Here is a 12908-nt window from a genome sequence, read left to right on the forward strand (position 1 = left end):
TCTCCAGAAGGGTTTTTTCCCTTGAAGCAACATCATTTATATTCCCACTTGAGCATTCTGATGTCTTGTTTTTGGGTCCTAAAAGTAGAGCTTTTAACAAATGAATAACCTATGGTTTGCTTCGTGACAGGTCTCTCCACTCACAGGTTGAAGGGCTCTAGCTTGCTTGGTCTCATTTGATTTTCATCATCCTAGCACTGACAGTAAATCACACAATGGTCATACTTTTCCTTGGATATATTTCTTTGTATCCTTTACTTGTCATATCAGGATCATGAAAATCCCGCTGCTCATTAACTTTGTCAATTTAAATAGGACCCCCCTCGCAAAGCGCATTGAATAAGCATCAATAAAGCATAACATGTGATGTGTGTGAAGGCATCAATCATCTGTCTGTTGCACCCACTTCTGTCATTTTCGCACTTTCTGCTCTCTAAGAACTCAGAATACCAAAGGGGTGGACAACTGAAAGAGACAGATGAAACGGTTGATTTGTTTAGTTGCTAAATGCAGCTGGGACAGGTAATTAAACAGTCCTGCTCCCGCAGAGAAGCCTGCAGCAATGTAACATGAAGTCTCAAAAACCCAGCTGTACTCAGATTTAGATTCAGAACTAATATTAGGTAGGCCTCTTTTAGATTGACAGATTTCATAAACATTGTTTCTGGTTTATTTGTTCAGCGTGATTGAAGATGGAGCATGTGTGTTTTGCTCATGGTTTAAGTTTCTAGGGAGCATGTACTGTTTATAGACATCTGGGAGAATAGCCTAGAAGGGCACAGCCCTGTATCTGGAAGGTGAGGGATTCCATGGGCGACCCTCTGTTGTTCCTCTATGCTCCAGTCTGTTCCTGACTTGAACTGTTTCGTGGATTTGGGGAGTGGGGTCAGCCATGTGAATAGATCAGGATTAGTAAGGGGGCAGGATGAGGAGATTGGATCAGTTTCTTCCTTAACCCTTTTATTTTTTATGGGCACATATTGTTATGTAAGTAACTGATCTGTGTGTACAGTAATGTCTTTGGGGCATTTCTATGCAGAAATTGCTATCACCGTCAGTTGCTTGAGTAAAAATTTAGCAATTATCTTTTTCATTGACCTTCTACAAGCAGTTCCCTGGCAGGCTTTTTGTAGGGCAGGTGCATTCTTACCCTTCAATTTTTACCGCAAATGTCCCTGACTTTGAAACCTACCCCGACCAACTTTCCAAACTGACCTCCACCAGTTGTGTGTGGTGTCTTGACTCTGATTAGCTCCTTCATGGCACTTATCACAATTAGCAATTATTTGCTTTTCATTTTTTTGTTGGTGAATTGTTTTTTTGTTTGTATCTGCTTGCCATCTTGTTTATTGTGTTTCACAATGGATATTCGTGCCGGGGGCGGAGGTCAAGACTGTTTCTTTCATTCACCTAATGATTCCAACTCATAACTCAAATCCTTGTACATAGTTTACATCCTATAAATATATGCTGGATATGATGTCCAGACTAGATTGTAGATTGTGGTATGCTGGTAAATGTCTAGCTCTCAAAACAAAAATCAAAAACCAGCCCAAATTTGTAGCATTTACCAGTATCCGTGGTGTTAATAATCCCACCATGGCAGATTTCAAGCTACCAAAATGACATCATGGACTGCTGAGCTCTGAAACAATTCACAATAGCACTTCAGTGTTTCCAATTTCTCTGTGGGAACAGGACTGTTTAACTACCTCACCCAGCTTTATTTTGCAGCTCAACATATCCACCATTTCATCTGTCTCTTTCAGTTGCTCACTCCTTCAGGATTTTCTAAGTTTTTTTTTTTTAACTTATTTTTTAATTTACATTCAAGTTAGTTAGCATGTAGTGCAATAATGATTTCCGGAGTAGAATCCAGTGATTCACCCCCTACATATAACACCCAGTTATTAAATACAAATATTAAATACAAATATTCTCTGTATTTAAGAGTCTCTTATGTTTTGTCCCCCTTCCTGTTTTTATATTATTTTTGCTTCCCTTCCCTTATGTTCCTCTGTTCTAAGTTTTTAGACAGAGTATTTCCACTGTACATGTATAACAGAAGCCCTTAAAGGAGGTAAAGTGTGGTAAAAATAATTAGGAAGTGATGGATTTTGAATACTTATTGCATTTGTCTTTAATATTATTTAATTGTAGTTGTATAGAATTTTCAATAGCTAGCTTACAAAATTCCTGAGAATTGAACAGTCTGTTCTTACAAGTAATCTTCGCATCGTAGAGACGACCTGTGGGTGGATCCGCTGACCACTCTCTGCGCTAGTGTTTGCCTTATAAGCAAAGGGAGATGGTTGGCGGTTTCTTATTACAGACAGATTCGAGAGTTTTTATTAACTTTTTACTAGTGAAAATAAAAAAAAAACACTGAAAAACCCACACATGCGTACACATACACGAATAATAAGGAAACTATGTCTCCTTCCTTCTTCAAGGATGTGCATGACTTGGTGCAATGACTAGACAGGAGGATGAGGTGGCGGCAGTGAGAAATAAATCACAGAATGGGAACAAGAATCACACAATGTTAACCCTTCATTTAAAGTGCTGGAACAGGGGCGCCTGGGTGGCTCAGTCGGTTGAGCGTCCGACTTTGGCTCAGGTCATGATCTCACGGTCCGTGAGTTTGAGCCCCACATCAGGCTCTGTGCTGACAGCTTAGAGCCTGGAGCCTGCTTCGGATTCTGTGTCTCCTTCTCTCTCTGCGCTCACCCCCCCACCCCGCTCACACTTTGTCTCACTCTGTTTCTCAAAAATAAATAAATGTAAAAAAAAAAAATTAAAAAATAAAATAAAGTGCTGGAACATCTTTTTTTTTTTTTTAAATACTACAAGTAAAAATTTATTGACCCTGAGAAAGTACTTCTATTTTGATGTTGCTTCTCACTTATCACAGGAATTACTTCCCAAAAAGAGTGCTGGAACATCTTCATGCCAGAGATGGTGGTAGATCCTGAAGTGCTCGGTGGTCAAGAGCACTTAACTTTCAGAAAATTAGCCCAGGGCCGGAAGTCCCTCATGCCTGTTTTAAGTCCTTGAGGTCTTAGTCCTTAACACTGTTTGCCAGTTCACATTTGTCTGTGTGTATATGGTGGGAAGGAAATGAGCCCCAGATGGTGTCTGAAGAAAGGCCTGTAGATCTCTGGGGACTCAGAGCAGATGTCTACAGGGAGGTGACAAACTCAGAGATAAGGGATTACAGAGAATAGGATATATGAAGGAAGGAGCCATGTTATGGATGCATTGCCACATTCTGTAGGGTTTTCTCCTTAAATGTACAGTTAGAGGTGGGCTGGTACTTTTAGAGAAATAGACTATTGATATAAGAAATATAAACCATAATTAGTACCATGTAACCACATTCGAGTTTGTAGCCTCAATGAGAAATCATTAGCTCCATCTTTGAAAGTCAAGGGAGTGGATTTGTTAGTGCCTTTTTGACCTTTACAGCCAACAACACTGAGTCTCATCTCTTTACTTAGACATTGGCTAGAATTTCTTAACCTTTGACTCATCTGAGCCCATATGAATTCTTTTAAGCCAACGGCATCAATCCTAGGATGGAATAATGATTGCCTTCCTTATTACATAACTACTCTTCCCTAACTGGAAATTGTTCTCACTCAAGTTGGTGAAATGGGAAAGGAGTTCTTTTTTTTCTTTTCTTTTTTTGCTTTTGTTTGTGGAAAAGGAGTTCTTGAGTGAAGTGCCATTTTTCACAGATTAATTCAAAAACACACGAGCCCATGTTTAGTACCCGGTACTATTGTAGGGCCTGAGGTTATAGAGAGAACATACAGACTTTGCACTTAACCAGGGGGGAGCAATCAAGAAAATAGGAATTGTAAACAGCGTAGGTTGTGAGCTGTGAGAGAGATGTGTACAAGGTGGTCTTAGACCCCACACAGAGGCACATTAACTTTGATATTAGAAAGAGCTTCCTAGAAGTGACACTTACACTGGAAGTGTGAGTGGAAATTAGGTAATAAAGAGGAACTAGAATGTTCTGGGAGATGGGAAGCCCTGCAGAAATGTGAAACACTGAATATATACTGGAAACTATAGAAGGTTTGGAATGCCTGTTGCTTCGAATTGAAGGCAGGACTTTGTCTGTCTCTCCATTTCTAGGGACTCTGAAAGGAAAAGAATAAGAACAAGCAAACAAATGTTGCATATGTTATTGGTGATTAGTTTTCCCATTATTGTCCTCTACCGGGATCTTCGTGATCTGATTTAAGAGGTGGGGCTTTCATGCCAAAATAACACTTGACAGAGGGATTAACAGTTGGATATGCCCTTGTCATGTTTGATGTTACTGCTTTTTTTTTTTGCTACAGTTGCTGCCCATTCACACTCTGAGACTTGGCATGGAAGTGGATTCCTTTGATGGGCACCATTATATATCTTCAATTGTTCCAGGTGGTCCTGTTGATACACTGAAACTTCTGCAGCCAGAGGATGAGCTTCTTGAGGTAAAATTTCTGAGAGATAAAAGACAGGACAGGAATTTCTAAGTTGTAGGAAGATGTATTTTTACCAGAAATTCACTGAGTTTACATTACTTCCAATGTAATGTGAGCTACTTAGGTTGAAAAATACTTGGGGACTATTGTTAACAATACTGTGTTGTATACTTGAAAAATCACTATAAGAGTAGATCTTCATGTTCTCCCCACACATACACAAAATGGTAACTATGTGAGGTGATGGATAAGTTAACTAACTTTATTGTGGTAATCAATTTGCAATATAGGTGTATGTGAAATCATCACATTGTACGCTTTCAACTCACACAGTGTTATGTGTCAATTATATCTCAATAAAACTGGAAAAAAAATGAAATAAAATGAAGGCAAAAAAAAATACAGCCTGTGTAATGACAGTTCATTTTCCCTGTCATTTGGAAGTCCTGAGATATTCTTTTGAGTGCTTATTTAAGTCATTGAGAAAAAAGGCTAATGGCCTGTTTTAGTTTTATAGCATAATTTCTTTGTTTTAGCAAATTTTTTTTAAAGATTTGAATCCCTACACCTTGTTTGCAGTATATGGTCCCATTCATTTGCAAGTTTTATTGGTTATTTCTAATATGAATTAAGCTAGCTGGATGACTTCAGGCTTATGTATTACTGAGTGGTATTTATATGGTCTCCTTGGGATTTGCTCACACAACATGGCAGCCTCAGTGGGCTCACTCAGGCTCCCCAGCCTGTCTTCATTTAGAGCAATTCTACAGCACTACTGCTTTGACAAGACTTTCTTGAGAGATTTTGTTAAATTGGACAGTTCTATAGGTAACACAAAAAAACCAAACAATATTGAATCCCCTAGTTTTACAGACAAGAAAATAAGTCATTGATTATTTCCAACTTTATATCCTCATAGCATGATGACTTTAGTTCATGTCTTCTAACTCCCATTTCACTTTTTTCAAATACATCACACTACTTCCTAAGCTCCAAAAAAAAGTTAGTGGAGGGCAGGGGATGTGGGGAATGTCACACTTAGAGAAGGCTATGTAAAAGAGGGTTCTCCCAAGAGTTAGAAACCACAGGAAGCCCTCAGTTGAGCTTAATGGAATCAACCTTGTAGCCTTAGCCAAGATTAGACTCCCATGGGCCTTGATTTTAGAGATTTCTTTCTAAAGTTTATGCAAAGTGAAATGACAAGGGTAGCAAGTAAGTTTGTTGTTCAATGCAACTGCATTTTTTAGCAGTGTCTGGCCACCTGGAGAAGAATGTTGGGAATTCTGGACTGACTTTTGAGGTCAGAGGGAAAGCTGCTATGACTGGTTGTTGTATTCTTCATAAGCAAGGGAGGGCAAGATGTTGGAGTCCTGTTTTAAGATGTAGTAAGTTACAGGGTACCTGGAGGGCTCGGTTGATTAAGCATCTGACTTCCTCTCAGGTCATGATCTTGCAGTTTGTGAGCCGGAGCCCTGTGTCGGGTTCTCTGCTATCAGTACAGAGGCCACTTCAGATCCTCTGTCCCTCTCTTTCTCTGCCCCTCCCCTATTTGTGTGCGCTCCCTTTCCTTATCCCTCTCTCTTTCTCAAAATAAATAAACTTAAAAAAAAAAAAGATGTAGTAAATTGCTTATTTTTAGAAGTGCTCAAGTAATCATACTGAGATGCTTACTGCAGATTAATGCCCTTAGGTTTTACTTACATGACTCAGGGTTTTTTGTTCTTTGCTTATTGTTTTGGTTTTTGTTTTGGTACTGAGGTCATATCTTTCTCTTCTGATCGTCAGGGCATGTAGTATAGCTTTATGGATACCACACATGATAATCTGGAGATTGGAGACCATTTCTTTTTAATTTTTTTTTAATGTTTATTTATTTTTGAGAGCAAGAGAGTGTAAGCCGGGGAAGGACAGAGGGAGAGAGAGAGGGAGACACAGCATCTGAAACAGGCTCCAGGCTCTGAGCTGTCAGCACAGAGCCTGATGCGGGGCTTAAACTCATGAACCATGAGATCGTGACCTGAGCCGAAGTCGGACACTTAACTGACTGAGCCACCCAGGGTCCCCTGCAGACCATTTCTATAATATGAAGTGAGTTTTGTTTTTGTTTTTGTGTTGTTTTTATTATTTATTTTTAAAGTTTTTGTTTTATTTTTTTTAATGTTTTATTTATTTTTGAGAGCACGAGCAGGTGAGGGACAGAGAGAGAGGGAGCCCCAGAATCCAAACAGGTTCCAGGGTCTGAGCTGGCAGCACAGAACCCAATGCGGGGCTCAAACTCACAGACCGTGAGATCATGACCTGAGCCGAAGTCGGATGCTTAACTGGCTGAGCCACACAAGGCACCCCTATTTTTTTTTTTTTTAATTTATTTTGAGAGAGATCGTGCCTGAGTGGGGGAAGAGGCAGAGAGAGAGAGGATGAAAGAATTACAAGCAGGCTCTGTCCTGTCAGTGCAGAGCCAGACATGGGGCTTGATCTCACAAATCATGAGATCATGACCTGAGCCAAAACCAAGAGTCGGCTCCTTAACCAAGTGAGCCACCCAGGTGCCCCTATAATATGTAGTTTTTAGGTATTATTGAGAAATGAGAGATTTTTGTTTGGAGAGAAGTGGAATTAGTAAAAATCAGTATGATGCTCTCTTTTTTTTGTGAGAAAGATACATACGTTGTACACCTGAAACTAATGTAATGTTGTATATCAACTACAACTTAAAAATTTTTAATTCCAGCTTAGTTAACATACAGTGTTTTGTCAATTACGATTAAAACAAATACAATAAATTACTTTTTCTCCAAGAAAAAAAATGTATATACATAACAGAATTTGCCATTGTAACCATTTTTAGTGTATGACATTAAGTATGATTCACTATTAGTATATGGTAGGTGATAAAGAAATATTGGCAAGTATGGAGCAAGTGATTCTGGCCATCAGCTGAGTCCTCTGAGCTTTAGCCAAGATTAGAATCCCATGGGCCTTTCCTCTTATAACAGAATGTGGTATAGTAAGGTAGTATACTTTCTTAAGTATAGTTTTCTGGTGAAGAAACTGGAAATAGGGAATGAAAGATAGGTTTGAAGTCAGAAGAGCTGTTCTGGTTTTGAATTTGCCACAGCTTCACCATGTGTCCTTTGACATGTCAACTTTTTTGAGAATTGTTTTTTCATCAATAGATGCCTACCTCACCATGGTTTTTGTAAGGATGTAATGGAATATTAACTTTTTTTTTAACATACCGTGTTTTATTAGTTTCAGGTGCACAATATAGTGATTCAACAATTCATACATCACTCAGTGCTCAAGACAAGTGCACTCCTTAATCCCCTTCACCTATTTAACCCGTCCCCACCCCCCACCCCCCTCTGGTAACCATCAGTTCTCTATATTTAAAAGTCTCTTTCTTGGGGCCCCTGGGTGGCTCAGTCGGTTGAGCATTCAACTTCAGCTCAGATCATGATTTCATGGTCCATGAGTTCGAGCCCTGCATCGGGCTCTGTGCTGACAGCTCAGAGCCTGGAGCCTGCTTTGGATTCTGTGTCTCCCTCTCTGCCCCTCCCCTGCTTGTGCTTGCTCACTTGCTCTCTCTCAAAAATAAACATTAAAAAAAAATTTTTTTAAAAAGTCTGTTTCTTGATTTTTCTTTTTTTCCTCTTAGCTCTTTTGTTCCGTAAATTCCATGTGAGTGAAATCATATGGTACTTGTCTTTCTCTGACTGACTTATTTTGCCTAGCATTATACTCTCTAGCTCTAACCATGTCATTGCCCAAGATTTCATTCTTTTTTATGGCTGAATAATATTCCACTGTATGTATACCACATCTTTATTCATCAGTCTATGGACGCTTGGGCTGCTTCTATAATTTGGCTATTGTAAATACTGCTGTAAACAGGGGGGTAGATGTATCCCTTTGGATTAGTGTTTTTGTATTCTTTGGGTAAATATCCAGTAGTGCCATTGTTGGATTCTAGTGTATTTCTATTTTTAACTTTTTGAGGAACTTTCATACAGTTTTCCACAGTGGCTACGTTCATCCATGTAAACTTGGAAGCATAATCTCACGGTGAGATCTTGGCAGTATTATCACTGTGAAAAGGCATAAACAATCTTGATGGGATAAGATGAATGAGGATTGAATGAGGTAATGCAGTGGGACAATACTTGTACAGTATTATGTACTCTGCAAATGTGTATGTGTGTGTTTTCTAATCACAAAGTCTGAGTAATTGAGACTTGATGCCACTTAAGAGGGTCTCCACTTGGAGGGCCTAGAGAAATACTGTGAACTCTAAAATAAAAGTTGGCTTATTCTGAATAATCAAATATAGAAAAAAAAAAGCTGTCTAAAGTTAGCCAATAAACTCTTGAACTTTGTGTGTGTGTGTGTGTGTAATGTAGCATACTCCTTAGAGCTTAAAACCAGAAACACAAATGTGCTTTGGGGTTAGAACATTGTGCCAAGTCTCAGCCCAGAGCAGCTATTTACAGCAGCCATAAATCCTCTTAGATAGGAATTGGTAATGGGAAATGTGACCAATCCCTTTAGCAGTAGAGAGTAGTGAGGAGGACTACCAGGCACCTGCTGTAATAATTGGAGACAATTCAAATGAATAAATAATGAGCTAAATAAATATTTAAATGTACTCCAAGATAAAAACCTGAAAAGTGATTTTCTAATTTGTTGAAGTAATGTGAAACACAAACTAATACTTGCATATGGGTAGAATTCCTGCTTTGGTTATATCTGCTTGCTTTATTTCCAGTACAGGGTACTACCCATTTGGGTGATTTTAGAACTTCCTGTGTTTGTGGCACCAGTTGGCACTGTGGACATGATATGACCTGTGAAGGTTGACTGTCAGTTCTTCCAAGGAAAAACCTTTATTAGCTGTTGAACTTGCTGTGTCCTGGCTCCCTTTCATCAGTCATAAAGTCTTGGGAGACGGTATTTACTTTCCTACTAGGACTAGCTCCCTGAAGCACATATGGGTCTCTTTACTAGGTGGTGATTTCTCTGTAAATAATTAGGAGGCAGAGAGATGGCGTCCAGCCTGATCGCTAAGTACTTGTATGTTGCAGGCCTGAGAATTGTTCCCAGGGATGATTGACTTGGGGCTCAGGCAGCTGCTGATGAGATACTTCCAATGACTCACAGTGTCATATTGTCTGAGAATGACAGATTTTGTGCAAAGGTTTCTTCTCCCAGGAAGTCAGCCCCTCCAGTTATGTGGACATTAACACTGCACCTGTCAGAAATTAATGCCAGACCAGAGATAACTTTAAAACTAATAATGTTGCGGAACCCTCCCAGGAAGGTAGGAGTCCAGTCCAGATGTGAAAAGATGATTTGATGCCTGGATGTATTCATGCCTCAGCTTTGAGGGAGTAGCAGACAGGTCAGCTTTTGGTGGCATTTAATCAGAACTGGGAGAGCTCCTGGAGCTTAGGTCATATATATAAAAAGTTAGAATAGGTTTATCTTTCTAAATCATCTTTGGTGTAACATATTGTGACTATGCACTAAAATAGGAAATTTAGGAAATTTTTTGGTGGTAAGCACTAAGCATTAGTAAGGAGTAGTTGGTTATCTTTTTCTTCTTTTAAACATATGGGACACACAGGGGCGCCTGGGTGACTCAGTCGGTAAAACATCAGACTTCGTCTCAGGTCGTGATCTCATGGTCTGTGAGTTCGAGCCCTGCATCGGGCTCTGTGTTAACAGCTTGGAGCCTGAAGCCTGCTTCAGATCCTGTGTTTCTCTGTCTCTGTCCCTCCCCCACTCATGCTCTGTCTCTCTTTCCCTCTCTCAAAAATAAAGAAAAAAGAAAAAAAAGCAACTTAAACACATGGGACACACAAAAAGCAGTTGGAAAACTGGCACACTTCCTGTACTTGATGGCTATGTCACAGCATGTAAGAATAGAATAGAGGCACGCTTATACGTATTTCTTTTTGATCGACAGGGTTTTTCTAGGATTTTCTAGTTTATGGCCTGTGAAAAAAAATTTTGACAGCTGAGTATCCTAGATTTTGTTACCTACGCATTATAAGCTGAGCAGGTTTTAATTTTAGCCTTAAATTTAGTGTTAATATCTGTTAGTGGTGTTTTTATGAAATGAAAAAGCACAAGGAGACCATCTTAGAAAGGTTATCAATGATGTTTAATGTTTAAAGAGAGATGTGTAGATGATAGAATTCAACATTGGAGTCTAGAAAAGAGAAACCATGGAGGTGTGAAAAATTAGGCACATCACTTGTAATCTTCACACGTTATACTTTGTTCACTGAAATTCAGTCAAGGTTTAGCTTTAATTTTTATGCATTTAGTTTTGTACATTTATGCATTAGTTTTTTATGTTTGGTTACTGCTAAAATAACGTGAATACATTTAAACCCTTTGTTCATAGGAAAAATAAAATAATACTGTTTTGATTCTGATGTAAGCATGGGACTTTGGTTTTTTCATTGGGGCCTCCTCAGTTCTGACGTGTCCCTCGACTTTCTAGGTCAATGGTGTGCAGCTCTATGGGAAATCTCGCCGAGAAGCAGTCTCCTTTCTCAAAGAAGTGCCACCTCCCTTTACCTTGGTTTGCTGTCGACGACTCTTTGATGATGAAGCCTCTGTAGATGAACCAAGGACCACTGAAGCCTCTCTTCCCAAGATAGAGGTACAAACTGAATATGGTTCCCATATGCGGTTCCCATAGGAATGCCTGTTCATCCAGGATGCCCTGGAGAGAGTATTTGGATAGGAAGGGAGGGGAGACACTTCTTCCCTCTTTTATATGACTAAAGTAGCACTTACAGGCAACAATGCATAGCTTTTCAAATTGTTACTTTTCATTTAACATCATAAAACTTTTTTTCTTCCTTTTTTAATTTTTTTAACTTGAAATGGTGGAGATATTAACATGCATGCACTTTGATTTTAGAGAATTTTTTTTTTTTTTTTTTTTTTTTTAAGTAATTTCCTGGGCTCATTACTTCTGGATCCCAGTTCAACTCAGTTCATCTTAAGTTTAAGATGGTGATGAGTGTTAAATATCTAATGGACTTCCCTTTTTCAGAGCCTTAAAAATATGAAGATCTATGACCGGTTTTGAAGTGAGTAAAAATTGCTATAAAAGCCTTCAGAAGGTCAGAGAAGAATATAACATTTTCTGTGCTTTTGGTACTCTTTTTTTGTTTTGTTTTGTTTTTTAATTTTTTTTTTATTTTAAAGAACATTGTGATTATGAAAACAGTTTTAAGCACATGCTTTGCCATTTTATGCCATTTTTAACCTCATCTTTCATGCCACTTTCCCTACCCCTCCCCCCTTTCCAGACTCTTACAAATTATAATTCTATTAACACCAGTTTACATACACAGAGCCTTTCTTTTACCTGCCTGTGGTCTGAATTTCAACATATATGGACTCTAATTGTGCCTCTACCACTTAATGATTGTGAATCTTGGAGCAGATAACTTCCTTTGAATATTCATCTTCTTTTCAAAATTGGGGATGCTTATAGTACTTACCACCCTCATCAGTTTGTGTGAGAAGGAAATGAAATACTATGTGCACAGTTCTTAGTGCAATGCCTTCCACGTGGAAAGTGCTCAGGAAAAGTTAACGATAGCTCTTGACTCTTCCAGTCCACCCATCTTTGTTTGCTAATTTCCTAAAGTATGTAAGAGGCTAGCACTGTCGTAGGTCACAAAGTCTTTCATGTGACGTGACAACTCCGCTCCCGTGGGCAGAGCCATATCTTACAATTAATTTGTGCCATATCTTGAAATTAATTTGTGTCTCGGGGCGCCTGGGTGGCTCAGTCGGTTAAGCGTCCGACTTCGGCTCAGGTCACGATCTCACTGTCTGTGAGTTCGAGCCCCGTGTCAGGCTCTGTGTTGACAGCTCAGAGCCTGGAGCCTGTTTCGGATTCTGTGTCTCCCTCTCTCTCTGACCCTCCCCCGTTCATGCTCTTTCTCTGTCTCAAAAATAAATAAACATTAAAAAAAATTTAAAAAAAATTTAATTTGTGTCTCATAGTGTTTTTATTCTGTACTGGATGTACAAGAATTGCCCTGCCCATTATTGATTATTGATTGAGAATCTTTTTTTTTTTTTTTAATGTTTATCTTTGGTAAAATCTATTTCAAAGAAGAGACTCGAATCACTTTTGTGATTCTTACTATCGTACTAAAATTCAGTGTGGATGAGGGCTTACCTCTAAAGGTTGATAAAAATGCCTTTAATCAAATCTTACAGGGTGTGTAAATCACCAACCCAGCTTGCTGACTCTGTGCTCCCATCTGTCATCCTTTACCACAATGGGTAAACAACAGCTTTGAATTATTCTAAATGTCAACCTTGCTGCCCATTAGTTGATTGCTTTCTATTCTGTAAATACAGAGTTAGGCAGAATTGATTCTATCAGAGTGA

At 39.0% G+C, this 12908-nt stretch overlaps 1 protein-coding gene across 6 annotated transcripts in view; it reads left to right on the top strand.

Moving 5' to 3' along the window:
• PATJ (PATJ crumbs cell polarity complex component) overlaps positions 1 to 12908 on the top strand; it is a 367672-nt gene that overhangs the window by 66211 nt on the left and 288553 nt on the right. For all 6 annotated transcript variants that reach the window (XM_086717156.1, XM_086717157.1, XM_086717152.1 and 3 more), the window contains exons 15-16: positions 4356 to 4490; positions 10990 to 11151. In XM_086717156.1, the coding sequence (XP_086573282.1) occupies positions 4356 to 4490; positions 10990 to 11151 (297 nt within the window). The remainder of the gene's footprint in view (positions 1 to 4355; positions 4491 to 10989; positions 11152 to 12908) is intronic.

The sequence above is a fragment of the Puma concolor genome, chromosome C1 (assembly GCF_028749965.1).
Source record: "Puma concolor isolate L17-30 chromosome C1, mPumCon1.1.hap2, whole genome shotgun sequence".
NCBI lineage: Eukaryota > Metazoa > Chordata > Mammalia > Carnivora > Felidae > Puma > Puma concolor.